At 42.5% G+C, this 26951-nt stretch overlaps 1 protein-coding gene across 2 annotated transcripts in view; it reads right to left on the reverse strand.

Annotated features, from left to right (window-relative positions):
* Positions 1–26951, reverse strand: part of ACYP2 (acylphosphatase 2) — a 232738-nt gene that overhangs the window by 186180 nt on the left and 19607 nt on the right. The window contains exons 3-4 of one of the 2 annotated variants that reach the window (XM_077485550.1): positions 23992–24101; positions 14972–15098 (exon numbers count right to left, since the gene is read on the reverse strand). In XM_077485550.1, the coding sequence (XP_077341676.1) occupies positions 14972–15098; positions 23992–24101 (237 nt within the window). The remainder of the gene's footprint in view (positions 1–14971; positions 15099–23991; positions 24102–26951) is intronic. The other variant, XM_077485551.1, reaches the window with a different exon arrangement.

Below are 26951 nucleotides of genomic sequence, written 5' to 3' on the forward strand. Positions count from 1 at the left end.
AACTGACCCCTGCACTCTGAGTTACTTAAAACTGACCCCTGCACTCTGAGTTACTTATGACCACTTTAGACCTGGGAGGGACTCGGCAAAGTGGTAATGAGCAAGCGGGTGACTGCAGATATGCAGTAGAAAGCATCAATGTTGTTGGCTATGCAGTGCAACAGGGTTTGTGAATCACCACACCGTCTGAACAGAATTAGAAATACTGTATATATACAATATATAGCACAGGTGTGCACTGCACAGAGCCAGCATTCTTTGCATCATAAGCAGTCTGGGAGATGCAAGGAAGCCACAAATGGCATCATCCATAATATACACTATATATACCCTCAGAGCATAATTTGGGAAATGATCCCACACTGAATATTAATGACGCGTTTCTTCAGTCAGCAGCAATACTGGAGGAAATGTGTAAGTAATTATAATGTGTGGCCCTCCTGGAGGTAGAACAACAGCCGCGCAGTCTGTGTGCGCTCAGTGGGCAGCTATGGCGTTGTCAAAATAAGGGTGTGTGTTATGTCAGGGAAACAAGACAAAGCACGCTAGGAAAGGAAAGGCAACATCTGCTCTACGCCTTTCAACACTCGCCGCTCACCAGCTAGGGAGTCCGGCTGTTAGATTATAATTTTCTCATCCTCATTTCTACTGTACTGTTCCACGCCTGGCTCAGGCTATTAACCTTTTATTTCCTTTTATTTAAAGCTTGGATTTATCTGCCAAAGAATTTCTGTCCATCCAGTTCTCAGATTTACACAGCTCTGCTCCACAGCACAGCCCTTTCTAGCAGGGGAAGGGGACCTGATCTTTCTGTGCTGCAGTTTCACTTTCACCTACAGGTCCCCTCCCCATTCCTACAAAGTGAAAGGGGAAGTAGGACACTGATCTCTCTGCTTTCTCTGCCTATCAGCATGCTTGTTGTACTGCAGCACACCCAGTTGGCTCCTTGTGCTGCTTTCTTCTCCCTCACTCTGCACAGACTGTACACCAGGGATATACAATTAGTGGACCTCCAGCTGTTGCCAAACTACAAGTCCCATCATGCCTCTGCCTCTGGGTGTCATGCTTGTGGCTGTCAGAGTCTTGCTATGCCTCATGGGAGTTGTAGTTCTGCAACAGCTGAAGGTCTGCTAATTGCATATCCCTGCTGTACACTGTGCACTGACTGCATTAACCACTTAAAGTGGTGTTACCATTTAAAAAAAAAAAAAAAAAAAAGAAAAGTCAGCAGCTACAAATACTGCAGCAGCTGACTTTTAATAATCGGACACTTACCTGTCCCAGGGTCCAGCGATGAGGGGGATCGAAGCCCCGCTCGTCTCCCCCCTCCATTCATCGGCGCCGGCATTGTAACTGCGGGCGCCCGGCTGTGGCTTCACAGCCGGGCACCCACTGTGCATGCACAATCCGCATGCCGTGATTGGCCCGCGCAATCATCTGGGACCTGAGACATGTCTCAGATGATTGACAAGAGGGAGGGGGCAGAGCTGAGCCCTTCCTGCTCCGAGGGGAAGTGATGTCACCAGCCCAGGCACTGAACGAGGCAGACTACGAGGGACCCCCTAGCAACAGCCATTTAGAGGTGAGTAAATAAAAAAATTAAAAAATCGAAATTTTGGGAACATTCATGAATTTTATTTTATTTTTTTTTGGGTGCAACTCCACTTTAAGGACCAGGCCTATTTTTTTTACACTTGGTATTTACAAGCTAAAATACGTTTTTTTTTTTTGCTAGAAAATTACTTATAACCCCAAACATTATATATTTATATTTTTTTTATCAGGTACCCTAGAAAATAAAATGGCGGTCGTTGCAATACTTTATGTCCCACCGTATTTGCGCAGTGGTCTTACAAGAGCAATTTTTTGGAAAAAAATACACTTTTTTTTAATAAAACAAAAATAAGAAATCAATAAAGTTAGCCCAATTTTTTTTTTCTATTGTGAAAGATAATGTTACACCAAGTAAATTGATACCCAAATGTCACGTTTCAAAATTGCGATAAACTGACACTTAAACATCTCCATAGGGGGCGCTTAAAAATGTGTAAAATTACTGATTTTGAGTTACAGAGGAGGTCTAGTGCTAGAATTATTGCTCTCACTCTAACAATTGCAGCTATACCTCACATGTGTGGTTTGAACATTGTTTACATATGCGGGCGTGACTTACGTATGCTTTCGCTTCTGTGCGTAAGTACAGAGGGACGGGGCGTTTTTTTTTTAAATGTTCTCATTTATTTTGCTTTTTATTTTTACACCATCTCTTTAAAAAAAAGTTTTTGGATCACTTTTATTCCTATTACAAGGAATGTAAACGTCCCATGTAATAGAAAAAAAGCATGACAGGACCTCTTTAATGTGAGATCTGGGGTCAAAAAGACTTCAGATCATATTTACCTCTAAAAGCAATACAAAAATAAAATAAAAATACTTTTTTTTTTTCTATAAAAAAAAATGTCCCTTTAAGACCATGGGTGAAAGTGACATTTGACGTCGCTCCCGTCATCCAATGGCATAGTCATTCCCTCCCTCAACTTCCTGCTCTTCAGGGAAAAGGGATGGGATCATCTCCGTCGCTACCAATGGATCTGGTAAGCGGCGGAGACGACAAGGACGTGGCGGAAGGGGGGGTCACCTCTCCCGCCGCTGATAAAAGTGATCTTGCGGCGAATCCGCTGCGGAGACCACTTTTAACTTAAAGCAGACCTCCCAGTGTTGAGAAAAATACCGGGGTTATGGCAGCTATCTGCTGCGATAAAAACGGTATTTAACATCAAAGTATCGATGTATAACGAAGGCGGGCGGTCTGTAAGTACATTACATGACATATTAATGACAGAGCTGCATTATTTTTTTGCCTTTTATATCTACCTGGAGTTTAGCTTTACAGGTTAGTTTCACTTGCTTGCAGATTAGTTGCTTTGTGGCTCCTTGTATCTTTCAGGGACACCAGGGTGAAGCCTCGTACACACGGTACGATTGTTGGCAGGGAATTGTCTGTTGACAGACTGTTGTCTTAAAATCTGACCGTTAGTACGCTCCTTCTGACAATTGTTGTCCAACTTTCGGCCAACAAATGTTGGATGACAGGCTAGTAAATTTTCAGTGGACAAAGGTCTGTTGTCAGATTTTCGTATGGTCAGTACACAAATCCGTCACACAAAAGTCGAAAGTACAAACACGCATGCTCGGAATCAATGCTCACCAAACACAAAATGAGCAGAAGGAGCCCAAAAGGTGGCACTCAAGAGCTGAAATTCTTTGTAGTACGTCACTACGTTTGTTGCAGGACAATTGTGTGCCTTTAGTATGCAAGACAAGATCCTGGCACACGCCCTTTTGACAAAAAACAGATGCTCGGTTGGCCAACAATCGTACCGTGTGTACGAGGCTTTAGGCAGAATTCCTACTTGCAACAAACTACTACAACCATTACAAAAACAAACAGTGGTGTCACATCCAATTGTAAGCATGGGACATCAAAGAAAGTGTAATTGTAATAATTTCTTACAAATTAAAACTGGCAATGGAATGTTAAAGTAACACTAATGCCGCGTACACACAATCAAACAATCCGGTGGAAAAAGTCCGGCAAACTCAAGTCCGCCGGACAATCCGCCCGTGTGTAGCCTCCAGCGGACTTTTTTTACCCAAAAGTACGGCGGACTAAAGCCCCATACACACGGTCGGACTTTGTACAAACTTTTCCGTGGACTTTTGTACAAAGGGCGTGGTCCACAAGTTTGTATTTCATACACACGGTCGGACTTTTTGACAACAAACACGAACGTAATGACGTCACAACGTACTGACGCCGCTTCAAAAGAGGACGTTCAATGACTCCAGCGCCACCTTTGGTCAACTTCTGTATTGTAGTCTGATCTTTTGCATTGGTTCTGAGCATGCGTGTTTGTACCTTGTACAAAAGTCCGATGCTTTTGCATACACACGGTCGGACTTTGCTCCATCGGACTTTTGTTGCCAGAAAGTTTGTCCGTTCGCACAGCCAACAAAAGTCCGATGAAAACAGAAAAAGTTTGTCCGATGGAGCGTACACACGGTCGGATGTTGCTCCAAAACAGCTAATTTGCATGTTTGTTGTCAAAAAGTCCGACCGTGTGTACGGGCCTTTAGAAAGTATTTTTGCACTCCAATCTGTCCGCTGGACTCGCTTTTCGGCGGACAGTACGGCCGTGTGTGTGCTAGTCCTTTTGAAATGAGCGAACTTTTCCTGCGCGGAGAAAAGTCCGCTCATTTTGAGCGCGTCTCCAGGTAGCCGGGGCCAGCGAAGGAGGCGTCGCTGGCCCCGTCACTTGGTATGGACTTAAAGGGGAACCCCTACGCTGAAAAATCCCCCCCCAGGTCCACATCAGACCCTTATCCGAGCACGCTACCCGGCCAGCCAGGAAAGTGGGTGGGGACGAGCGAGCACACCCCCCCCCCCCCCCCCGAGCCGTGTACGGATAGTCCGGCGGACTTAGTACGCCGTATTAGTCCACTGAAAAAGTGCCGTGTGTGGGCAAGTAGCTCGTTCGGAAAGTCTGGCGGACAGTCCACCAGATAGTTGGCTACGTGTGTACGCGGCATAAGGGCTGTACCCACTATAACGCAGTGCAGGAAAACTGCATTCGTACTGCCCTTGAGATCTGCTGCCAGGGTCAGTACAAAGATATCAACATCCCAAACCCAGGTTGCAAACACGGTGCGTTTGCCCGCACTGACCCTCACTGAATCACGTGATACAAAAGTACCATGTGATGCGGTTGCCATGAATTGGAGACTGGACACTATGGGGGTTGATTTACTAAAACTGGAGGGTGCCTCTTCGTCCTGGCCCTAGAACCGTTGGCAATAAAAATGTGTACCTCCATTGATATTCGAGGTATAGAATGTTGTAATAGTGAACATAAATGCATCCTTTTTGCAGACGACATTTTGATGTTGGTTTCATCCCCTATCACCATCCTCCCCAACTTATATACCATACTCAAGCCATTCTCCATAATTTCAGGTCTCAAAATAAACCATGGTAAGTCACAGGCTATGAACATTTCACCGGAGGAAAGCAAACTCTCCACCCTTAAATATTCTTATAACTACATATGGCAAGCAGAAGCCCTCTCATATTTGGGCATTAATCTCACCCCGTCCTGAAGCACATTATAGTCACAAAATTATTCTGCATTATTTAAACGCATAGGGGCTGATCTGGCTAGATGGCTGCTCCACCCGCCGTCGTGGTTTGGCAGACTACATTCAGTGAAGATGAATGAACTTCTAAAAGTGCTATATCTTTTCCAGTGGCACTGGACTGATCTGACTTGAGGATATTTCAGACAAAACTTATATCTGTTATCTGGGGAGGTAATAGGCCTAGGCTGAACAAGCGTACATTATTTACCCCCAAGAGAAGAGGGGGGTTGGGGGTCCCAGACCTACCAAAATTTTACTATGCAGCTCAGTTGGCCCACTTAGTCAGATTCCACAGTACGCAGCCCCACCCAATCTGCAGATAGAGGCCTGTGCCTGTCAGAAGAGGTCAATTTACTTTATCCTTGGGCTATCGCCAAAGGAAAGGTCCCCAATTTTATGTCCGGCTCTCTCCATCTCTTTGAACATCTGGGACAGATTGACGAACTCTCATAAATTTAAATCCAAGCATACCCACTGGCTCCTATTCTTGGAAATGAGAATTTCACCCCAGGCCTCATCCCCAGACCATTTGAATGGTGGACCAACAAAGGTCTATTACGTAGAGCAGACTTATGCGATCATAAGGGCATACTGACAAGAAAAGTTCTAGAAGAGAAATATCAAATGCCAACCTCAGAGTTCTCCCAATATACACAGATAACACATTTCTTGAATACCATATTGTGGAATTCTGATATAACTACTATGTCCCCTATGGAATATTTGTGTCAGAAGTTCGATAACATCAAGAGACATATCTTTGAAATTTACACTGTTTTGACTAACTCCTCTGTAAAGCTAGAGTACATGGAAAGATGGGAAGCAGACTTCCAGGAAGGTATTGAGCTGAATGAATGGCATACCATAGCCCAAGGGGCCTCGAAATCCATCATAAACACAACAATAATAGAAGCAAATTATTAAGCAATACTAAGATGGTACATTGTCCCTGCAAGACTGGCTACCTTTATCCCGGGGGCGTCTCCCTTATGTCTCCGTGGATGTGGACAGGAGGGAACGATGTACCATGTGTGGTGGCAGTGCCCTAAGGTGAGGCGGTACTGGATTAGGGTGTATAACTTTATTTACACTCTCACCCAAGTAAGTAAACATTATCAAGTCCCCAAGAGAGGCACTGCTGGGTTGTAAGGTGGAATCAGTGTTGAAACCCCAGAGACGACCCAGAGCCTTTATATTTTCGTCAGCAAAAATTATAATTGCCAAATCTTGGAAAAACATTGATAGTGTAATTTGACCAGCTCAAATACAGACTTTCCTGGATTATGCTCAATGAGCGTATGACAACAACCTTAAACAACAGAATGCAGATGTTCGAGAAAATCTGGGACCCATGAGTCCGGTATCTGACAGGGATCCCCGATCTATGCCAGGGTAGAGCGGCCTCAGGGTGGTGGGAATTGGAGAGTGGGGTCATTCTTTACTTCTTTGCTTCTCCTTTCTTCTTTCTTCTCTCATTCCTTATCCTTCCTCTCTTTAACCCTATTTGATCGCTGATATAAAATAATGAGGGTCATCTTACACACTCTCTGACGTGGCCAGAATGGGAACTACTCCCTTGCTGAGGTCATTATTCAGGATGTCAAGAAATGGGATCTCTTCATTTGAAGGGGTAGACTCCTTACAGGAAAAGATCAGACAGATAGATACTCAGCATATCTGCAAATTGCTGAGTGTCATAAACTGATTGTTAATTTGAATTTATGTGAGATAATGGTTGTTTAGTCTAAAAAACATGAAGATTGAGAAACATTCTGATAATGTTACATTTAGAATGACAAATGAATACATAGAGATATGGAAAATACCAACAATATCCTCAGCAGGGACCACTAATTTGAATGAACGTACATTGAAAAAGATGATACTCTGTTCTGCAAATGTTTGGATAATTATACATTATGTTAATATTTTATACTGTACCAATTCATAATGAACACTTTTGTACTCCTTATTGTGAAAATTTGAATAAAATTAATTGAGACAAAAAATAATAACCTGGAGAGTACAAAATCCGGTGCAGCTCTGCATAGAAACCAATCAGATTCCAGTTATCTTTTGTCAAAGTTTAATGCCTCTTGCACACGATACTCCTGTTTCAACATCTACTTTTTCAGCCTTTTTTTTTGTGTATTTGCACGCATTTTGTGGAGAGTGGAGAGTTAAGACAGGGGTCTCTAACCTGTAAGTAACATCTTAAACTTCCTTTAAGTAATTGTATTGTAACTGGGAAATGAGTGCTAGCAGGGTTGAAGGTTTTGCTCAGTGCACAGTGTGCCACATGTATGCAAAACTGGTGCAAGAGCTCCAGGATGCATACCGCTGTGACAGATGTGAGCAGGTTGCCCTTCTGGAAGCTCGCATTAGAGATCTGGAGGAGCAAGTTGCAACACTGGGCAGAAAGGACAACCTTGAAAGGGGTCCTCTGCTTGCTGAGCAGGTGGTCAATAGGGTTGATGTGGAGGGTGGAGGGGCAAGTCAGGATTATCACATAGGAAGATGGGTTAATGTAGTTAGAGGGAGTGGAAGGGGCTCGCAGAACAGGAAGGCCAGTCCTGTGTTTGTGCATCAAAACAAATTTGCCGAGTTGAGTGAAAATGTGGAGGTGGCAAACACAGAGGTGGCAGCCCTAGATGTCACTGCTCCCCCTAACAGCCGGGAGAGCAGCCCCTCTAGTAGAGGAGGTGAGGGGAGTGCAGATAGGCCTAGACAGTTGGTGGTTATAGGGGATTCTATAATCAGAAGGACTGATAGAATAATTTGTCGCCAGGATCGCCTCAACCGAATAGTTTGCTGTCTCCCTGGTGCTAGAGTTCGGCATGTGGTGGACCGGGTGGATAAATTACTGGGAGGGGCTGGGTATGACCCAGCAGTCTTGGTCCACGTTGGAACCAATGACCGTATACATGGAAGGTGGAGGCTCCTTAAGAATCAATTTAGAGAACTAGGCTGCAAGTTGAAGGGAAGGACCTCCAAGGTGATATTCTCTGAAATATTGCCTGTGCCATGTGCAACACAGGAAAGGCAGGAGGTGATTAGAGAGCTGAATGCATGGCTAAAGACCTGGTGTAGGGAGGAGGGATTTGGGTTTCTAGAGCACTGGGCTGACTTTTCATTGGGGTGCAACCTATATGCTAACGATGGTTTGCACTTGAATGGAAGGGGGTCTGCTGTGCTGGGGGAGAGGTTTATGGGAAGGCTGGAGGAGTATTTAAACTGGGTTTGAGGGGGGAGGGTGAACCCGAATTACATTGGGCAGACAGGTCAGTTAGGGGTCAGACATTAATGGAGGGTGGAATGGGTATAGATGGGGGGTGGGATACTGCAGGTGACAAGAAATTTCCCATGTTGCAAACAGCCATTGAAAACTATAGTGCAATTTGTACTACTAAAAATAATATGAAAAACACCAGAGCAAAATATAATAATGCATTAAAGTGTTTGTACACCAATGCCAGAAGTCTGCCAAGCAAAATAGGTGAGTTGGAAGCTGTGGTGCATGAGGAGAGCTATGATGTAATCGGTATTGCTGAAACTTGGCTTCAATCCTCACATGACTGGGCTATTAATATTTCTGGCTATGCACTCTTTCGGAGAGACAGGGTAAAAAGGAAAGGTGGCGGGGTCTGTCTCTATGTGAGAAGTGATCTCAAAGCAAGTGTGAAAGAGGACCTGGTGGATGGAGAGTGTGATGAGTCTGAAGCATTATGGGTGGAACTGCATTTAGATGGGTGTAGTTCAAAGTTAATCGTTGGAGTTGGTTATAGACCACCCAATGTGAATGAGGAGGTGGAGACTCAGCTCCTTGCACAGATGGAAAGGGCTGCAAGGGCTGGGACAGTGATAATAATGGGGGATTTTAACTACCCAGAAATTGACTGGAGTAATGGGACTGCTGGGACAGTTAAAGGGCAAAAAATGATAAACCTATTACAGGACAATTTTATGGTCCAGTTTATTGAGGCCCCAACTAGGAATGAAGCTCTGTTGGACCTGGTAATCTCAAACCATGCAGAGCTTATTACTAATGTCCAGATAAAGGAACATCTGGGTAGCAGTGATCATAACATGATTTCCTTTGATGTTAGCGCTAAACAAGAAATACATACGGGTAAGATAAAAACACTTAACTTCAAGAGAGCAAATTTTCCAAGGATGAGGGCTGCTCTCCAGGACTTAGACTGGGAGAGAATATTCGCTTCAATGGGCACAGAACAGAAATGGGAATTCTTCAAAAAGACTGTTTGGGACCTTACTGCAAAGTATATTCCCATGGGCAATAAGTTTAAAAGCCTAAAAACAAAACCTATGTGGCTCACGGCCAAAGTTAAAAAAGCTATAAACTATAAGAGAAGAGCTTTTAAAAAATATAAAAATGAAGGATCACTAGTGTCATTTAAATGTTACAAAGAATTTAACAGAATATGTAAAAAGGAACTCAAGGATGCAAAAATTCAAAACGAACGACAGATTGCAAAAGATAGTAGGACAAACCCCAAAAAATTCTTCAAATATATTAATAGTAAAAAGGTCAAGTCTGACCATGTAGGCCCTTTACAAAATAATCTAGAGTTGGTGACTGGGGACAAAGAAAAGGCTAATTTATTAAACACTTTCTTCAGCTCTGTGTACACAAAAGAGCATGGGGGAGCGCATGTCCATAATGGGGGTGATAGTGACACAGCCCCAAATGATCCACAATGGCTCAAAAGTGATATGGTCCAGAAATATTTAGACAGAATAAAGGTGGATAAAGCACCTGGCTCTGATGGCATCCACCCACGAATCCTAAAAGAATTAAGCTCTGTAATTTCAGAGCCATTGTATCTAATTTTTAGGGACTCATTAATGACGGGAATAGTCCCACTGGATTGGCGCAGCGTGACCGTGGTGCCTATATTTAAAAAGGGATCAAAGTCTTTACCAAGTAACTATGGACCTGTTAACTTAATTTCTATAGCTGGGAAGATACTGGAACGTTTAATAAAAGACCACATTGTCGAGTTCTTGCTGAACAAAAACACTTTAAGCAACAGACAACATGGATTCATGAAAGACAGAAGTTGTCAGACAAATCTGATTTTTTTTATGAGGAGGTAAGGACAACCTTGGACAGAGGGGTGGCAGTGGACATGGTATACTTGGATTTTGCAAAAGCGTTCGATACAGTTCCCCACACACGGCTCATGTGTAAGGTAAAGTCTACAGGTTTGGAAATATCAGTTTGTAAATGGATAGAAAATTGGCTAAAAGACAGAATTCAGAGAGTAGCAATTAATGATTCTTACTCTGAATGGTCTAAGGTTATCAGTGGTGTACCCCAAGGTTCAGTGCTGGGACCCTTACTTTTTAACATCTTTATAAATGATATTGGGTCTGGGATCAAAAGTAACATTTCTGTCTTTGCAGGGGCCACCAGGATATGCAGTGGAATAACGTCCTTACAGGATGTCTCCAATTTACAAGCCGACCTCAATACACTGTCTACTTGGGCGACTATGTGGCAGATGAGGTTTAATGTTGATAAATGTAAAGTTATGCACTTGGGGGCTAAGAATATGCATCATACAAGCTAGGGGGAGCACAACTGGGGGAATCCATAGTGGAGAAGGATCTGGGGGTTTTGGTAGACCATAAGCTCAATAACAACATGCAATGCCAAGCTGCTGTTTCCAAAGCGAGCAAAGTCCTTTCTTGTATTAAGAGAGGTATGGACTCCAGAGAGAGAGATAATTTTGCCCCTGTTCAAATCATTAGTAAGACCTCACCTGGAATATGCAGTTCAGTTTTGGGCACCAGTTCTCAAAAAGGATATCGGGGAACTGGAGAAAGTGCAGAGAAGGGCAACCAAACTGATAAGAGGCATGGAGGAGCTCAGCTATGAGGAGAGATTAGAGGAACTAAATTTATTCACTCTTGAGAAGAGGAGAATAAGGGGGGATATGATCAACATGTTCAAATATATTAAGGGTCCATATAGTGAACTTGGTGTTGAATTGTTCTCTGTACGGTCAACCCAGAGGACACGGGGGCACTCTTTACGTCTAGGGGAAAAGAGATTTCATCTTCAAGTACGGAAAGGTTTCTTCACAGTTAGAGCTGTGAAAATGTGGAATAGACTCCCGCCAGAGGTGGTTCTGGCCAGCTCAGTAGATTGCTTTAAGAAAGGCCTGGATACTTTCCTGATGGTACATAATATAACTAGGTACTAACATAGGTAAAGTTGATCCAGGGAAAATCCGATCGCCTCTTGGGGGATCAGGAAGGAATTTTTTTCCCCTGCTGTAGCAAATTGGAGCATGCTCTGCTGGGGTTTTTTTTCGCCTTCCTCTGGATCAATTGTGGGCATAAAATTGGGTATTTGGATTGTACGATTATTTTTTATTTTATTTATTTGTTTTTAAGGTTGAACTGGATGGACTTGTGTCTTTTTTCAACCTAACTATGTAACTATTTTCGTGCATATACGTTTGCCCAATTTCCATGCAAATTCACGTGCATGAGCAAAAACGTATTCTTTTGTTTTTGTTCTGCATAATATGCACAATAATATTTGTGCACAATCACGCACATTTGCGTGAATAAAGGGGTAAATTACTGATCAAAAATGCAGATTTTTCAAATTTTTTTTTTTTTACTGAAGAATGCACAGCTCTTGGTTACACCCCTGGGTGCATCCAATTTGCAATAGCAGGAGAATGTGATCAGCTCTCTATGGAGCTGGTTCACATATCTCTTATTTGGCTCCGATGCGAATTCAGCCCAAAATTTGGGCAGAAATCGGACCTGAAATGGTGAACGAGGGAGCACAGAACCCCTGCTGTGAGCTGTATCGGTATTAGGTGTGAAAGGAGCCTTCATTTAGACAGGTGCATTGCCGAAAAATGTGTTCACTTTCATTTCATTCGTTTTGTTTTTTTCATTTTTTTGGGTCATTCGTTATGATCGCAATTTGCAAATTAAAAAATTTGTAATTTCGTAAATGCGAAAATCCAAAAATAAGAAAGAAAATTTGAAAGAACGAAAATTCTAAATAATAACTAACTAACTAATAATAACTAACTATTATATTATAGGTATTGGAATTTCCTCTCAAATTTGGCTGTTGGTGAACGCAACGAATATGAATGTATCCAAAGTTAAGAATTATCCAAAATAACGAATGTCGCATCTAAACAAATAGAACGTAACAAGTTAATAATAAATAATAATAATAAAAAGTTTTTATTATTATTATTGTTATTAATTATTATAAATTCTGTGAGGGAAATTCACCTTAGACTGTACTCCGGATCACGTTAAGAAGTTTATTCTCGTACCAGGAGACAAGTTACAACAAAAGGACAGATATTTGCCTATTAGTTCTGACCTCCATGACCCGTGCGATAGGGCAGCATTTATAGAGGTCAGCCTGATCAGCGCCTATCTGACTTGTCTGACTGGCAATTGAAAAACTTGCATTAATATACCTTTACAAGCCTGACTTAGCCACCTCTCCTAGACATGATTGGTTGACGTTTATGTCTGGACTTGACCTTTATTTTCATATCTTATGCCGCATACACACGAGCGGAATGTCCAACAGAAAAAGTCAGACGGAAGCTCTTCTTCATCGTATATTCCGATCGTGTGTATGTCTCATCCGACTTTTTTTTCCCGAAAATTCTAACGGACCTAGAAATAGAACATGTTTTAAATATTTCCAACAGAACCAAATTCCTATCGGGAAAATTGCTCGTCTGTATGCTGTCCCGATGGACCAAAAATGACGCATGCTCTGAAGCACGTACGAGACGAAAGCTATTGGCTACTGGCTATTGAACTTCCTTTTTCTAGTCCCCTTGTAAGTGTTGTACGTCACCACGTTCTTGACGGTCGGACTTTGGTGTGATCGTGTGTACGCAAGACAGTTTCAGCGGAACGTCGTCGGAAAAACCTCCAGAGTTTATTCTGATGGGAAAACTGGTTGTGTGTATGCGGCATTAGAAGTAGGCATGCTCAGTCTTACAAACTATAAGAAAAATTAATCTTAAGCCCCATACACACTATCAGATTTTCTGCTGATTTTTTTCCTTCAGATTTACCAAAACCATACAATATGAGGTCAAACCTTAGGAGTTTCAGAGAGATCAGGCGGGGGAATCCAATTCATTAAAGCACCTCATCCCAGAATTTCAATTTGATGGGGTAGTAGGGGAAATGGGATTATTGCAGTGCGACAACGAGTTGATTTTAAAGGAAACAAAGAGTGTACAGTACAAATTCTAAGGAAAAAACTTTTTTTTTAATTAAATACAGTAAAAAGATCATCTAAATACATAGATAGGGTATATAGGAATGATTAGATTAAAATACACGTCTACTAAATCAAAGATGTCGCCGAGCGTGTAATTACTTGCTGGTCAGGAATATCCCAACATGTTTCGTCATTACAATGGCTTCTTCAGGGGAACCAGCACTCGACCCAAGAAGAGACAAAAAAATAAACTAAAAACATAACAAAGAAAACAGAACTTGTTAAACGAAGTTCATTGTTGTGTGCCGCTGGGCCTTAAATCAAAGAGATCTCATAATTGGATTGAATTAGATCAGACAATGTATTAACCCAAAGTGCTCACTAAAATAGTGTGTATGTGACTCAAAAAACACTAGAATATACCTACCCCTTGCTCAATCTTCAGCACAAGATGAATGGGGCAGTCTCACCGGGAGGAAAGCAAACCAGCCTCACATACCAAGTGACTGCAGGGGGTAGAGAAGGTACCAAATTGCCCAAGAGTTACTTAAAGAGAAGGGTCGTAATCAAACAAAAGTCTGAAATTGAAGTTAATGCTGATTTAAACAACCCCATATGAATATGGGGGGAAAAGAAACAACAAAAAAAGGAGGAGTTTCAATTTGTATGCAATCAGGCAGGCCCTTGCACTACATGGTTGTGGCAAATCTGAAGGAAAAAAATCAGCAGAAAATCTGTGATTACGTATATTTCAGGAAACTTAAATCATTTCTTTGTAAAACAAAACGATTATCTCCTGTGCTTTATATGCACTTCAAGGAATCAAAACTACTATGTGGGTTACATGAAACAATCCTACTTTTAAGCAGTCTTTTACAAGGAGGCATAAATGTTTATAAGCATGCATCCAATTTCTCTAACAAATTCGTTATGTTCCATTCATTTAGATACAGAATTCGTTATTTCGGATAATTCGTAACTTCGGATAAATTAGTATTCTTTACATTCACCAACAGCCAAATTTGAAAGGAAATTCCAATACCTATAATTTAACAGTGATTTTTTTCAGATTTTTGGTTTTATGAAATTACGAATTTAGTATTCTATGAATTGACAAATTTTTGAATTTATGAATATTCTGAAAAATTTGTTAAACGAGTTTTCGTTAATTTGGATGTTTCCGAATTAACGAATTTGTCGAAATTCGTTAAAAAACTAATTTGGAAATAAACAAACTGCACATGTCTTGATAGCGTTCACCTGCTCATCTTACGTGTTTCACTCCAATGGGAGCTTAGCCATAAGCCAATAGTGAGACACGGCAGCAGGGTGGAGTTGGGTCACATGGCCAACTTTCTTGCACTCCAATTTTGGAGATCCTAGTTAGCTGTAGCAGATCTTATAATATGTGCAGATACTTCTGAATGTCTGCATTAAAGCAGAACTCCAAATCCCCATGTTTTTTTTTTCCCACTCTCCTTCCTTGTTATAAAAATAGAAAACAATGATAGTTTTACTTACCCCCTCCATGTTCCATCGCTGCCCTCTGTGTCCTCCTCTTCCACTTATCCATGCCCACTTCCTGCTTGAACGGTGACCAGCCAGTAGGGATGAGCCGAACACCCCCCAGTTCGGTTCGCACCAGAACCTTCAAACGGACCAAAAATTTGTACGAATTTTAGGACCCTATTAAAGTCTATGGGACTCGAACGTTCAAAATCAAAAGTGCTAATTTTAAAGGCTAATATGCAAGATATGCAACAGACAACACCAGCAATAAGGGGTATCTTCAGGTGGGTATTAGAGAACACCAGCAATAAAGGGTAGATACAGGTGTATACTGTGCTGTGCTGCAGGCACACAATACCCACTAACTCCTGCAGATGCCTGTATTAGAGAACACCAGCATAAAAGGGTAGATACAGATGTATACTGTGCTGGAGGCACACAACACCCACTAACTCCTGCAGATGCCTGTATTAGAGAACACCAGCATAAAAGGGTAGATACAGATGTATACTGTGCTGGAGGCACACAACATCAACTAACTCCTGCAGATGCCTGTATTAGAGAACACCAGCATAAAAGGGTAGATACAGATGTATACTGTGCTGGAGGCACACAACATCCACTAACTCCTGCAGATGCCTGTATTAGAGAACACTAGCAAAAAAGTGTAGATACAGGTGTATACTGTGCTGGAGGCACACAACACCCACTTTAACTCCTGCAGATGCCTGAGAAAAGAACACACTGTCCCTGCCTATCTTGCTCTTTCCCTGCACGCTGGAACACACTACACAAGGCCGCCGTGCTGGCGGCCTTATATAGTGTGGGGCGTGTACTAAACCCCTGAGCTATAATTGGCCACAGGCATCCTGCCTGGGGCCAATTATGGCTCTCCTCGATGCTGGCGCTGTGATTGGCCAAGCATGCGGGGTCACAGTGCATGCTTGACCAATCATGAGCCAGCAATGCACTGCGATGGCGTAGTGCATTGTGGGCCATTCGTGCCACACAAATTTTGTGCGAACGGTCCACAAAGTTCTGAATTCGCTAGACGAACGGCCGATATTCAAACACCGAGCTCATCCCTACCAGCCAGTAGGATTTCCTTCTTGTATGTATGTCAGGGTTATATGTTCAGCTTTAATAGGAGTTCGCCTTAAGATTCACATATGCAAAAGTAAAAAAAAAAAAATGTTTTTGGGCTTTGCTGGAGATTTGGAATGTCACTGGGACAGGAAGTGAGAGGAAATTTCCCCAGTGGGTCCAGACATACCATTGAAAACCTAACCCGCCCATTAAAAATGAATAAAAAGGTTTGGGCTGGGAGTTATACTTTTATACTTGTCACAACATCTGAGATTACGCTGAACGGTTTCATGAAATGTTTTTACAGTTCTGGAATGTCTTTTATAAGACATGTAGGCTGATACTTTGTGCTTAATCAAGAATGTCAGTGCTAATTAGAAATGCTAGAGCATACAACAGCTGGTCAAATGAAGAACTACATTAAAAAGTCATCTGTAACACTAATATTATTTCAGTTATCTAATCCTGTCTTGCAATCATTTTTAACCCAAACAGAAATCTAGTCTGGGAATACAATACTAAACTTTATGTGCTACCCAAAAAAATATAGAAGGGAGTGCCAGACTGAAACCAGATGAAAGAGTCCAAGACCATTTTAATTGTTGGTAAATAAATCCTATAAAAAAAAACAACGCGTTTCAGTGCAGCGCCACTCCCTCTTCATCAGGGCTACAAGAATACACATAAAGTATAGTCAATATGATAAAACATTATGTCTAATTATGCATTTATGTGAATATATATGCTATATTAGCAAAATTATTGGGATGCCTGCCTTTACACGCACATGAACTTTAATGGCATCCCAGTCTTAGTCTGCAAGGTTCAATATTGAGTTGGCCCACCCTTTGCAGCTATAACAGCTTCAACTCTTCTGGGAATGCAGTCCACAAGGTTTAGGAGTGTCTATGGAAATTTTTGACCATTCTTACAGAAGTCGCATTTGTGAGGTCAGGTAGGCTCCACTCTCATTCATCCCAAAGGTGCTCTATCAGTCAAGTTCCTCCACCCCAAACTTATACATCCATGTCTTTATGGATCTTGCTTTGTGCACTGATCCAAATCATTTGGTGGAGGAGGGATTATGGTGTGGGGTTGTTTTTCAGGGGTTTGGCTTGGCCCCTTAGTTCCAGTGAAGGGAACTCTTAAGACAGCAGCATACCGAGACATTTTGGAAAATTTGATGCTCCCAACTTTGAGGGAACAGTTTGGGGGTGGCCCCTTCCTGTTCCAACATGACTGCGCACCAGTGTACAAAGCAAGGTCCATAAAGACATGGGTGAGCGAGTTTTCGGTGGAGGAACTTGACTGGCCTTCACAGAGTCCTGACCTCAACCCGATAGAACACCTTTGGGATGAATTAGAGCGGAGACTGCGAGCCAGGCCTACTCTCCAACATCAGTGCCTGACCTCACAAATGTGCTTCTGAAAGAATGGTCAAACATTCCCATAGACACACTCCTAAACCTTGTGGACAGCCTTCCCAGAAGAGTTGAAGCTGTTATAGCTGCAAAGGGTGGACCAACTCAATATTGAATCCTATGAACTAAGACTGGGATGCCATTAAAGTTCATGTGCGTGCAAAAGCAGGCGTCCCAATACTTTTGGTATTATAGTGTATATAGATTGACTTTCTCCTCCATGTTCCAGAGTTGCCCTTTGTCTTGTCCTTCTCTCCTTTTCTATGCCCACTTCCTGGTTGAATGATGGCCAGTAGAATGTCCTTGTAAGCAGAATTCCAACTGGTTAGACCAACTATAATGTTTGGTATATATCCATATGCAGGCATATTTAGATATAATGTTTTATTATTATGACTATGTTTTATGTTTATTCTTGTAGAAGGGGGAGTGGTGTTGCCCCGAAACGCATTTACTTTTTGTTATATGACTGATTTACCAACAATTAAAATGATCATGGACTTTTTCATCTGCTTTTAGTCTGGCACTCCTTTCTCTATTTCTATGAGCAGCACGCAGGGACCAGTTTTAATATTGTATTCCCAGACTAGATTTATGTCATGGTTTAAAAAATGATTGGATTACACAACTGAAATAATATTTGTGTTACAGATGACTTTTAATGTACTTCTTTGTTTGACCAGCTGTTGTAGGCCCCAGCATTTCTAATTAGCAATGACATTCTCATATATAAAATATATAAAAACAGCTGTAAAGAAGCAGAAAGGGCTGCACTGCTCCAAGTCCCGAATACGCGCTTCAGGTCCCTCACTGCTCCGGGCTCCAGGTTTCAAAAGATCATCCCACACAACATATATAGCAAAATAAAAAAACACAGCTGCATTCCATAAAAGTCACACCATGAAGTTTAACCAGTGTAGTTGGCTTAGGACAAAGTCCCTACCATAAGCCACGCCCCTCCGATGCATTTCACCATGATTGGGTTTATTCATAGAGGTCTACCTCTAGGATACAGGAATAAATACAAAACATAACAATAATGATGTAACATTATGGCCAATTATGCATGCATATGACTTTATACCACAAATTCTAGTTTCTTCAACCAGTGGGAACCCATTGCATATTTAGAGTTAATGTTTTATCATTAGACTATAGTTTATGTTTGTAGCCCTGATGAAGGGGGAGTGATGTTGCCTCCGAAACATGTTGGCTGTTTTGGTCTGGCACAACTTTCTATGGTTTGAACTCATGCCGGGTGCTCACTGAGGGAAGCATTTCTTTGCAGGAAGGAGTTTTCCCACATCTGACTGCATGTGTGTAGCACCCTCTAGTGTACAGTGTAAGTTAAGAAAATTTAGCTGACTCACAGTAGTTTGGTTGAGTCTGGGTAATTGCTGTGGGTTCAGATTCAGGTTATCAGGCAGGTCTTGCAGGCTGGGCTTCTAGTACCTCCCTCTGGCTTCTGGGAGCTTCTGGAAACTTCCAGAACTTAGTGGGGTGGGGTATGGAAATGGAAGCCTGAATATTTAGGGGATCTCCGAAAGTTCCTAGGCAAGATAGGCCTAGAAGGTAGGGAAACGGCCCTTAAATATTGAAGAGCCTGGCCAGGTAGATGTTGTCGGTTGGAAGATGGAGTGCTGAGTCTGAGGATTGTGAGCCCTGGAAGTTGGCTACTAATTCATCAAGAGACTGACATTATTCCAGAGGGAGAATAGTCCACGATCTGCATTTTTTTTGTACATAGAGAATAACTTAGTCCTCATATTGTTCTACCAAGTGGGCATCCCATAATCCCTCATCCCTATCCAAGTTGATTTTCCTCAATAAAAGAACAAAAACAAGCCCATGGACTGGTTACTGAAGTTGGAAAATTGCACGTTGCTTGGCTGTGCAGGAATAGGGGAACCCAAAATCCAGCGGACCTCTAGAGGGTGGCGCTACATGTTCAAGTTTGGAAGTTCAAAGCAAATCAGTCTGCTGTTTTGCAGCCTTTATGTGCTACTATCAGGGAATACATCACAGTACTCTATGCAGGTCCATATAACACCAATTGCAGTCAAAACAGCAAATATTTTTCAGTACAAATTTTTTAAAGGGATATAAAATTGATACAAATAGTAGGATTGGTCCTAGACCTAGTGCTGACCAGTCATGGAAAAAGTTACCAGAGGGTCCCAACATTTTTGGGACTTCCATTCTTTTTACACTGCCCAAGTACAAACACTTAGTCCCTTGTGATTTATAATATGCAACTGGGTCCAGACGGCAAACATCACTTCACTTCCATCCCAGATGATGATGAGAGGCAAGGAATAAAGAAGGTGCTCACTGGCTAACACCATAAATGTTGACTTCCAATTCTCATCTTCCCTAGAAGTGAGCAGTACCCGTGTCTACATGACAGGTCCATCTGGACTCAATAAAACCCTAAGTTCCTCTAAGTTCCAGAGGGCCTCTATGCAGCTGTACAGTTTGCACAAAAAGTTTGTCAACCACTGGTGATATGGTAGAACATACAACAAAGATTTTCAAATTACACGGTATAGGGGGTTTCAACACATAATGTTCAGAATATGTAATGAGAATGCAGACAGACTAGAAAAAGTAATGGTCTGAGACACTAGACATGCTACAGATTTGGTTAGAGGCAGAATAAATACTGCAGAAAACAGTGAAGTCTTACAGACTGGGGACATGTAACACGAGGCTATCAGAGATCCTGCTATTACCTTTTCACATTTCAATGCTCCCACTGCAACCAAAGACTGCTGGGGCCCAAGGGCCACACAACAAGTAGGTTGGGCACCAGGGAGTCGGACTTACAATGTCACCACCATTATTGGCTTTAATTGCTAGTTCCCAGAAAATGTTTCGTTTTTTTTTAATAGAGAGTGAAACTAGAAGAACAATGTTGGATGCAGATTATGTGTCCTTCTGGCTGAGCAAAAAAAAAGAGCCATGTATGACCATCTTCACTTTACTTCTAAAGAGTCCCGGGAAGAGGTTATTGTCATTAGACCTGTGCACTGCCGAAAAAATTTGTTCGTTTTCCTTTAATTCGTTTTTTTTTGTTTTTTGGGTCATTCGTTATGATCACAGTTCGTAAATTTCTTAAATCCGAAAATAAGAAAGAAAATCGGAAAATTCAAAAGAACGAAAATCCGAAAATCCTAAATAGCTAACTAACTGATAATAGCAAGCTATTCAATTATAAGTATTGGAATTTCCTTTCAAATTTGGCTGACAGTGAACGTAAGGAATATGAATTTATCCAAAGTTACACATTTTATGAAATAACGAATGCCACATCTAAACAAATGGAACGGAACGGATGAATAATAAATAATAATAACAAGTTTTTATTAATATTATTGTTATTGACTATTATTAACCACTTGCCGCCCGCCCTATTACAAATTGACGGCGGCAAAGTGGTTTCATTATCCTAACCGGACGTCATATGACGTGATTAGGATAATGAGCCGCTGCGCGCCCCCGGGGGCGCGCATCGCGGCGATCGTTGTTGCGGGGTGTCAGTCTGACACCCGGCAACTACGATCTCGGTAAAGAGTCTCCGACGGAGACTCTTTACCATGTGATCAGCCGTGTCCAATCACGGCTGATCACAGTGTAAATGGGAAGAGCCGGTGATCGGCTTTCCCTCACTCGCGTCTGTCAGACGCGAGTAGAGGAGAGCCGATCGGCTGCTCCTCTGACAGGGGGAGTCTGTGCTGATCGATTATCAGCACAGCCCCCCCGAGGATGCCCACACTGGACCACCAGGGACACCACTAGACCACCAGGGAAAAGGTAATAACAATCCATAATCCTCCCTAGACCACCAGGGTGCCAGTCAGCACAATGGGTGCCAATCAGTGCCCATAACGGATGCCAATCAGTGGCCACAATGGGCATCACTGATTGGCATGCATTATTGTTTGGCACTGATTGGCATCCATTACTATAACACTGATGCCGCCTATGAGTGCCCACCTGTGCCGCCTATGAGTGCCCACCTGTGCCGCCTATGAGTGCCCACCTGTGCCGCCTGAGTGCCCACCTGTGCCGCCTGAGTGCCCACCTGTGCCGCCTATGAGTGCCCACCTGTGCCGCCTATCCATGCCCACCTGTGCCGCCTATCTATGCCAGCCTGTGCCGCCTATCTATGCCCACCTGTGCCGCCTATCCATGCCCACCTGTGCCGCCTATCCATGCCCACCTGTGCCGCCTATCCATGCCCATCCGTGCCGCCCATCCGTGCCAGCTATCAGTGCCAATTTGTGCCACCTATCAGTGTCCATCCGTGTCGCCCATCCGTGTCGCCCATCCGTGTCGCCCATCCGTGTCGCTCATCAGTGCCGCCTATCAGTGCCACTTCATTGGTGCCACATTGGTGCCCATCAGTGCCACCTTATCAGTGCCCATCAGTGTAGCCCCATCAGTGCCCATCAGTGAAGGAGAAAACATACTTATTTACAAAGTTTTGAAACTGAAACAAAAAAAACATTTTTTTTTTAAAAAATTTCGGTATTTTTTTATTTGTAGCGCAAAAAATAAAAACCGTAGAGGTGATCAAATACCACCAAAAGAAAGCTCTATTTGTGGGAAAAAAATGATAAAAATTTCATTTGGGTACAGTGTAGCATGACCGCGCAATTGTCATTCAAAGTGCGACAGCGCTGAAAGCTCAAAATTGGTCTGGGCAGGAAGGTGTTTAAGTGCCCTGTATTGAAGTGGTTAATTCAGTATGTTCCATTTGTTTAGATATGACATTCATTATTTCAGATAATTCATAACTTTGGATAAATTCGTATTCCTTATGTTCACTAACAGCCAAATTTGAAAGGAAATTCCAATACCTATGGTTTAATTTTCGGTTTTTTAGAATTTTGCAAATTTAAGAGTTTGATAATAAGAATTTATGAATATTCTGAAAAATTTGTTTAAGACCCCTTTCACACCAGGGCGTTTTGCAGGCGCTATAGCGTTAGAAATAGCGCCTGCAATCCGCCCTAAAGAAGCTGCACCATTGTCTGTAGTGTGAAAGCCCTGAGGGCTTTCACACTACAGCGGTGCGCTGGCAGGACGTCAGAAAAAAGTCCTGCCAGCAGCTTCTTTGGAGCGGTGTGTTTACCGCTCCTTCACCGCTGCTGCCCATTGAAATCAATGGGGCAGCGCTGTAATGCCGCCGGCAAAACGCCGCTATTGCGGCGTATTGCCGGCGGGTTTAACCCTTTCGCGGCCGCTAGCGGGGGGTAAAAGCGCCCCGCTAGCAGCCGAAATACGCCGCAAATCCGCCGCAAATCCAGCGATAAAACGCCGCTAAAAATAGCGGCGTTTTACCGCCGACGCAAGGTACGGTGTGGTGTGAAAGGGGTCTAACAGGTTTTTGTTAATTTGGATGTTTCCGAATTAATGAATTTGTCGAAATTAGTTAAAAAACGAATTCGAAACGAATTACACATGTCTAATTGTCATGATGTCCCCTGGTAGGAAGAGCCTGGCAAGCTAGGAATGGGGATGCACTAACAGAGCTTTTTTTTACTGGCACGTGCCGATACTTTTGTTCGAGTACTCATCGATACCGGGTAATGGTAAAGGGGGCTTCAACTACCATCCCTGAGATCACCAAGAAGCCACACATAATGTTCAGAATATGTAATGAGAATGCAGACAGACTAGAAAAAGTAATGGTTAGAGACTGTGGACATGCTACAGGTTTGGTTAGAGATGTAAGAAATACTGCAGAAGAATTGATACAAAATGAATGGGCTCAAATTGCACTGCAAAGAATCACTTTCAATTTGAACAGGAATGTGGTGTGATTCCTGTCCAAATCGCATGTGGTTTCCCCCACTGCTCTTGTGTGACCCCAAGTCTGGGTTCACACAGGAGCGGTGCAGCAAACCGTATGCGATTTGTACATAAAATGAAAGAAGAAACTGAGCTAGTTAGTATTCATATCTCATTAGAACTACAAAGTCAATAAAAAGATAGATAGCTGTCAGGGCTGGGCTCAGCCCTTCCTTCTCAAAGCTGGCTGCTCAGCTGTCGGCTAATTGCCAGCTCCTATCGCTCCACAGTGACTCACCTGTTGTTGATCCCGCTCGTCAGTCCTGCCTACTTAAGCCACCCAGCCCAGATGATCTCTGCCTTCGCCTTGGTCACATCTCTAGAGATGCTCTCCTGTGTTCATATTAAAGATTTGCTTGGCTGACATTCATTCTGGCTCCAGATCCTGCTTGCTGTTCTACTACACTCATCTCTGGCTCCCTTACATTTTGGCTTGTCTGACTATCCGTTCTGGCTTTCTGAACTCTGGCTTTGTTTTGACTCTGTTTACTCTGCTTACCTTTTTTTTATTATTATTAAACAAGTGTGATTTAACTGTACTTCTGTCTCAGTCTGATTCAAGGTTTCTGACAATAGTCTAATGAGGGGACGGTGATGGCAAGCCATACTTTAAATTCAGGTGTAAAAGGCTTTTCAGTGTAAGGTATGTTGTGCTCTATGGACACTTACATGGAGTTGACTCTGTCTTCAGGACCTTGTACCTGGCCCACTACGGTCCCCTGCCGTGTATTTTTCACCCATCCAACCACTCCAAGCTTCTTGGCTTCATCTTCTGTATACTACACAATATAAACATATGTGATAGTAAGTATGCATAAAAAAGGTGCATTCCAAGCAAACAGCTAAAAGCACAAAATATATCAAATTCAGCTGTTTTACCTACTAAATATTTCTGTCTATCCTACTCTGTCACTTCACACAGCACAGCCAGATGGATGATGCCACTTTTTTCTGTTACAGTTATAGATTTTAGAAGAAATACATTTGTGCTCCGCCCCCTGCTGACTGGACAGTGAAAGAGTAGCAGCAGACTAATATGGTCATCTGTCTGCTCACTCACTCTAAGCGCTCCTCCTGTGAGCATGCTCCTCGTCAGAATATTTGCCTGCAGCACACCTAATTTGTTTCCAGTCCTACCTCTCCCATTCTGAGTGTGGCTGTACAAGAGATAAGAGAATAATCCAAACTCATATTTAACTACTAACATTAGTTGCATTAAGAATACATTTATTGCTTTATTTATGAATTCATGGCAGCTTTAAACTAGTATTAAAACCCCAGCATTCTTAAAGTGGAGCTTCATCCTAAACAGGAAGTTTTGCTTTATGCATCCTCTCCACCTCTTCTTCTGTTGTTGGCATATTTTGAAGGGGGGGGGGGGGGACCTGGCATTGAAAGGTGATCTAACCCCCCTGCAACCTTCTGAGATATATCACAGGTCCAGAAGCCTGTGGGACCATTCACAAAGTGCAGTGTGGCTCGCACACCTGCAATGGGCAGCCAGCTGTGAAGCCGCCATGAATAACAGCCAGCCGGATGTGAAGTGGCAAGATATAACACCTGGCTGTAAAGTGCCGCCTGCGTAAAGTAAACATGCCGGTGCCAGGACCCGATGACCAATGAAGGAGCGGTTCAGGTGAGCATGACCCCTGGAAAGGCAAGTGTCCTTTTATTAAAAGCCAGCAGCTACAGAATTTGTAGCTTCTGACTTTTCATTTTTGAAAAAAGGGCTGAAGAACCACTGCAAGCTTACCCCCATCTTTTTGAAATTTAACACACTGAGAACAATAAAATAAACATTCACCAGTAAACTATTTGTTAAAATTCTTGCCCCAGCACTTGTAGTTTACAACTATCAATGCTCCTGTTCTCCCTGAGCTGCTTCCTTGATCTTATGGTCTTAACAAGAGTCAACAGTGGACAGCGCAGTCTCCAGCCATTCTGTTAGCTTGGAGAAGGGAGGAGCAGGGCAATGCCTTGCCATCCTAGCTATGGGGCAGTGGGTTTCTATTGATGCACATAGTGTAGGGAGACACAACTCTAGGAGCTTCTTGGATACAGAGAATACTTTACTGTCATGGAGAAATATCAGAACATATCTTTATCATGATGGAACAGGAAGAGAACATAAGCAAGTGCATATAACACAATAAGGATGGTACTTCCTCTGAGTACATTATTATATCATAGTATACACACTATAATGCTGCAGCACCACCTGCTGGTATAGACAGCTATAACGCATATACACAATCACAGTATGTAAGCAGATTGCTGTTCTTCCAACACATGCAAGGGTGGCTCCATAGGATACTGTAGAAAGAGAAAGGAGCCACCTTGACACAGGAAACCTGGGGCAGTGGTCATGGCACCAACTTATACTGGAATATGGGCAAGGGGAAAAAGCTAAAGAAGCTGCATACTTAGTAAGCGATTGGAAAAAAATCATGTTTAATACAATTTTATTTTCTTAGCATCCAATTAATCAAACAAAATATTTCAATATTAAGTATATATTATTAATGAGACCCTTCACCTAGGCCACTAATGTCCAAACTGTATTGTATTGGAAATATGAGGGAACATTTTCCAATTACCAACCAACAACACAGAAACAAGATTCCACTCTGGCTAGTTATTAATGAATGCTCTAGTCCAGTGGTCTCCAAACTATGACCCGGAGGCCCTTTGCTTGCTTTTATCCGGCCATTGGGGCCATAATTCTCCCCACGGACACAAACAAAGGCAAAATTCCTTCCACTAATACCAATAATAGGGCACTTTTTCTCCCAGAGACACTGACAATGGGGCCCAATGACACCCAATGATGCGGAACTATTCCTCCCTATGAGACCAGCAATGGGCCCAATGACATCAAATGATGGAGCACTATTCCTTCCAATGAGACCAACAATGGGGTCTAATAACAACAATGATGGGGAACAGTTTCTCCAAATGACACAAACTGGGGCCCAATGACACCAATGATTGGGCACAATTCCTCCCAATGACACCAACAATGTGGCTCAATGACACAAATGATGGGTGCACATTTCTTCCAATGACACCAACAATAGGGTACAATTCCTCCCACTGACATCAATGATGAAACAAAATGACTCAGACTGAAACAAACGATGGGATGTTACTTTTTTCCCACTAATGTCAGGACCTCTTCTACTCCCAATGGCCACAGTCTGGCCTCCGTAAAGTCTGAAGGACAGTAAACTGGTTCTGTGTTTAGAAAGTTTGGAGACTCCTGCTCTAGTCTATTATAATTGCTGTTGGCAGAATCACTCCATATATGTATCAGTAATAGGGATGAGCCAAACACCCCCGGTTCGGTTTGCAGCAGAATATGCGAACAGGCAAAAAATTTGTTTGAACATGCGAACACCATTAACGTCTACAAATAAGAACGTGAAAAATCAAAAGTGATCATTTTGAAGACTTATATGCAAGTTATTGTCATAAAAAGTGTTTGGGGACGGGGTCCTGTCCCAGGGGACATGTATCAATGCAAAAAAGTTTTAAAAAACAATGTTTTTTTCAGAAGCAGTGATTTTAATATTGCTTAAAGTGAAACAAAAAAAAATATTCCTTTAAATATCGTGCCTGGGGGGTGTCCT

Source organism: Lithobates pipiens, unplaced genomic scaffold (assembly GCF_037356315.1).
Source record: "Lithobates pipiens isolate NorthernLeopardFrog02 unplaced genomic scaffold, aLitPip1_a1.2 Scaffold_18, whole genome shotgun sequence".
Classification (NCBI taxonomy): Eukaryota; Metazoa; Chordata; class Amphibia; order Anura; family Ranidae; genus Lithobates; species Lithobates pipiens.